Below are 5,009 nucleotides of genomic sequence, written 5' to 3' on the forward strand. Positions count from 1 at the left end.
CAGGACCCGCTATGTCACACGTCTGGCTGAGCCCCATCATTCCTGCCACCATGTGACCTAGCAAGACCAGCAGACAGCCGGCACAGGCAGTACTTGCTCATGTCTGCCAGGAAGCACCTTCCCAAAGTCCCTCTGGCAAACAGTGCTCAAAACCCCATCCTTACCCTGCTTCCTCTGGGCCTCAGACCTTGTTTTCCAGCATTAATGGCTCACACTTCACACCTTCTCACCAATTCAGAAGCCTGCCCTCTGTCACATGGAGTAATTTTCCTCCTTAAACTTGTAAGTTTACTATATGTGCATTACAACAGAACATATATACAACCTGCACTACTTAATGCTGCCAGTAACCTTCAAAACTTCACTGGAAAGCACTCGTCACATCCTGGCCATGGTGTTAAATGGGACAGCCAAGCCAGGGCCACCATGCTTTGGCCAATCCTCCTGGAAACCATCTCTCCCCTATGGGCAATCTTGGTCAAATGGGTGCTCTGGTGAATGTGAGTTTATTGATGAAATACTCACCACAGGATGAGATCCTGACCTATTTCATGCAATTGAGTAGGCAGCATGTTGTTAGCAATACCAGACTAGCCATTATTTTATTATCAAGTTAAGTGGCACTGGTGCTGCTGGGAGAAATACAGTGAACTTGCCTGTAAGTCTTCACCCTTTTTACTGCGATTGTCAGAGCACTGAAAGAGCAATTGAAATTATTACAGATATCCCTTCAGTTCCTCCCAGATCTAATACAACATAATCTTGTTCATCTCAGATAATCAGGTCAAGTCATTAGCTCACAGATAATTCACCTCACGCTGAGTGCTATGGCTTGGCAAAGAGCAGGCTGTGCTCTTCAGGCAGCCAAAACCCGAGCATCTCCCAGCCAGCCCTCTGCCCACCATGCAGGTCCCCCACAGGAGCCAGGGGAGGGCTGCCCCAAGGCAGGGCTCTCATGCACACAGGGCCAGCTCGCTTTCAAATCCTGCTCCATTTTACGTCGGGTACAGCCATGCTGCTCCTTGCATGATGAAAGAAAAGGAAAAAGAAGGCATCATTGTAAATGACTTAACACTTTTAAAAATTACCCATTGCAGGAACAGGAGTATTTCAGAAATATTTTAATTAAATGAGATCAATATGACACCAGGCGCTCTACACAAATAACTGGCCACATGCATCAATTTTCACACCAGTCCGACTGTGCATGTGGCTTGCAGGCGATGCAAAATCTTATTTTAAAACAAGCTAGTTGAAATTCAACAATTTTGCCAATTTGCTAAGATAGAGCTCAGCTATGCAAAGCAGCAGAAGCCCCACAAAATCAGATGTACCTGACAGAGTAGGAGGTGTAGAGGAGCTATATTTTAAAGTGCTTGAAATGCCTGCTTGTTTTAAGCTTGCAAAACTCAGCTGGACTCTTCCCAGAAACAGCCTTGCAGAAGACTTCCACAGAAGCTGCTTTTAAGAAGCGCCTATAAAGGATTTCATCCTTTCTGGCACCAAAGAAAACCTAGATTAAAGCTGCACTCAGCAACACAAGGAGCAAAAAAAGGATGATCCCAAATTCTCTAGAACAACCGTGCCAAGCCCCAGCTAGGTAGCACTGGCAGCACTGGAGACATTCCAGGAGCACAAAGAGGAAAGCATTTGCATACATTTGCATAATGACAATATAAAAAAATATATAGTTATTGTTGTCATTTATAGCTGGGAAGATGCATCAGTTGGGCTCTTGCTCTCCGACTCCCTCTCAACCCAGGTCCACAAAATGGACTAGATTTGGACTTAATATATACATCTTGCTCTGGTGGAGATGTTCTGCCATTGCTCTGGTTTGCTCTTGGGAGAGTGGTAGCAGGGCGGCAGATCCCAGCCCGGAACAGGAATCCCAGCAATGCTGGCTATGCCTCCTCTCTGACCTGAGAGGGTCAGGTCTCTATCTAAACAGGAAGCCATGAGGAAGCCAGGCTCAGCCAGGCTCAAGATGCTCACCCTCCAGTCCCAACTGCCATGGAGGAGAGGCAGCTGCTACTCATGGCCCCGTTTTTCCCTGCTCTCAGCTCAGCACAAGCAGTTATGGGGGGCTTTCCAGGATGCTCTCCCCCTTGGCACCCTCAGTGTTGGGCAGGGTGCTTCCCCACATCTATATATTTAGTAAATAGAGGCAAAGCCCAGTGAGCAGCCAGGGTGAAGGCACCACTGAGAAAGGGGATTTGCAGCAGAAACTCCCCCTCCTTCACCAACAGTGACTGACTCTGCACAAACTGGGACACAGCACATTCCCCTAAACTGCATTAAAACCATACAAAACCTCAGGGTCAGCAGCTGCTTCACGTATCACACACAGAACCACTGCAGCTTGTTCTTGATGATCTCCCATCACTTGCTTTCTGTGCCTAAATAAAATTTTTCTTCCTCTGGTTTCCCCATGCCAATATTTGGGGATTACTTTATTCCTTAAAGAACACAACTACCCTTCTGCTTTAAGAAGGGGACACATTCCTTGACCTCCAGCCAAGCCAAAACCAGCCTCAGGCACCAGCCCAGCCAGCAAATGCCCTTGCAGTGCCACAGTACCATCTTGCTGCTGGGTGCAAGGCCAGTGCAGAACATGGGAAACCAGGGAAGGGCTATACATGTAAACTCCCGTCACACAAACCATCTTGGTATCCTCTTTACAAACACATCCCACAACAAATAAACAGACATTAAAAGTCTCTCTGGCAGATCTCATCTGCAAAATCATGGCCTTTCAATGACTTGCATCTCTCCCATCTTACACTAGATCAGTAACACCTGAGCACACATTTTGAGCACATCATTCACCATGAGAAATCATTATTTTACCCTAATTTGTGTCCCTTCTCTGCGATTCAGAGCTTTATCTATTAATTTTCTAGACTATACTTAAGTTTCTTTATATTGGTCAACAAGGACATTCTGGTGTTTTATTTGGTTGGGGGGGGGGGTGTTTCCCTAGGGTTCATCTAAGCCCTCAAAATTGTCAGGCCAAAATCCAACCACGGCCCAAAAGGCTGTCTCATGTGAAAAGCAGTCAAGCTCCTTCTGTTTTAAGCCTGGGGGCAGCAAGCTTGCCGGCTGTGTGGTTTGCTGGCCTCCCAACCTGTCCTTGATCCCCTTCTATTGTGCAGGCAAGAGGCCAGGGATCAGAAGAGCAGCTCCTCTCCTGGCTATTGGCCAAGCATTATATGGTGAGAGTGCCCCATATCCTGACTGTAATTATTTTAGGAAGCTAGATGACTTCATTGCCAGCTGACATTCCCTGACCTACTCACTGTTAGACAAGCTCACTGCTGGCAGGCCCCACAGCTTGTTACTCAGTGCTATAATTTGCACATTGCCATTTACCGGGCACTAACATGCTGGCGTTATCGAGGCAGCACCCGTATTTTCATGCAGCTGAAGTGCTTATGCAAGCGGTAAAACACAAACGTGCCCCTTCACAAGTAGTTTGCTGTTACTTTCGAATTGGGACTGACACGAGGGAATCCTCTGAATCGTGGACATGCTACAGTTTCCATCCAGTGCCAACAGCCCCTCATCCCACACCCACCTTCCACCCCCTCCTTGCCTCTGCAGCACACGCTTCTGCACAGGATGCAGCACCGTGAGCATGGATACAGCCCCGATACGGCTCAGGCTGCATTTAACCTCAGCCACAACACGCAAGATACCAGGTACCATGGGGGACAGCTAGTGCCAGGGATGCTCCAAACGTAACAGTGTGGCACGTGAAGCTTGAAGGTATTGTGCTTGGGTTACATGGAGAGCTCAGTGGAGAGAGGGACAGTGAAAAATACACAGTTACAAATAACTTGGAGGACAGGACTTATGCAAGAGAAGGTTGTAAGTGTAGATGGAGGAGCAGTGTCCCCACTGCCCCATCACAGAGGGGGAAGGAGCATCCTTGCCACACTCACCCTGATCCGCCGCATGGCTGTCACGATCTCCACCCGGCTGTTCGGCCGTGGCACATCCAGGCTCCCAATGTACTGGAGAGACCGAAAGAGCAAATTAGTCAAGTTTCCATGGCACCAGAAACATCATGATCCCACCATGGCTCCAACTGCATCCCCAGAGGGAACCCACAGTCACTTCTGGGAAATAGGTAGCTTTTTGCCTACTGCACCTGAAGCCTCGCAGACCTCCCACCATGAAGATGTTCCCTCAACACAATGCCTCAAGGATTCAGCAGCCCTGTTTCTAACAATAAAGTAACTTCAGTAATCAGGCCAGCAGACCTCATTCATCTGTACTGTGATCAAAGTATGTAGCTATAAGCCAGTATAGCACTGAGTCACCTACTATAGACCTGGATATTGGAATATCCTTAAAATAGCTGGAGCAACCTGTCCTGTGACAGGCACTTCAGTGTTTAATTACAGCCCTGCCAAACCCTTGGCTGTTTTTGCAGCGATGCTGAGCCTCCAGGCCAAGCCTCCAGAATAATGGAGCCGCTTTGCTATTCAAAGGGGACCAAAGGCAGCGCCACTGCGACCCAGCACGGAGAGATGCTGAACAAAAACCTTTTTAAAGATAAAATGGAAGAGGGCAGATTCAGAAGAAGGTTCAGAAAACAGACAAGCAATGAAGAGTCAATGCTGAGCACTAAAAACGTGTAGTTAGAAGAAAAGCGTTTTGAGTCTATTTACTAGCCCGCTGTGCTCCCATGCTTCATCTCCACACGAGTGCTGACGTAACCCTCGGCAGCGCAGCGCAGGCACTAAACCCAGCAGGGCTATGTGTTCCTGTGAATACAACCATAACCTTCACTGACACCATGAAAACCCAAGGTCACTGGTTTCAAGCAACATTTCTGAGATGGGTGCTTAAATGGCTGAACATGTGTTAGGGATCACCATAGAGGCAGAGACCATGAAGAAGGGTTATTTCTCACCCAGAATCACTGCGGGAGTCCCAGTTCCTCTCCCCTGGGACACTGCTCCCATCTGTATCCATGGCACAGTGCTGGGGCTGCACAAGCA

At 48.1% G+C, this 5,009-nt stretch overlaps 1 protein-coding gene across 1 annotated transcript in view; it reads right to left on the reverse strand.

Moving 5' to 3' along the window:
- NOS1AP (nitric oxide synthase 1 (neuronal) adaptor protein) overlaps positions 1 to 4,016 on the reverse strand; it is a gene marked incomplete at its 5' end in the record, with an annotated part of 26,574 nt that extends 22,558 nt beyond the window's left edge. Inside the window, 1 exon segment of the mRNA XM_010012436.1 lies at positions 3,945 to 4,016. Coding sequence (XP_010010738.1) covers positions 3,945 to 4,016 — 72 coding nt within the window.
- Between the last annotated feature and the right edge of the window lie 993 nt (positions 4,017 to 5,009).

The sequence above is a fragment of the Nestor notabilis genome, unplaced genomic scaffold (assembly GCF_000696875.1).
Source record: "Nestor notabilis isolate BGI_N333 unplaced genomic scaffold, ASM69687v1 scaffold2394, whole genome shotgun sequence".
In the NCBI taxonomy this organism is placed as follows: domain Eukaryota; kingdom Metazoa; phylum Chordata; class Aves; order Psittaciformes; family Psittacidae; genus Nestor; species Nestor notabilis.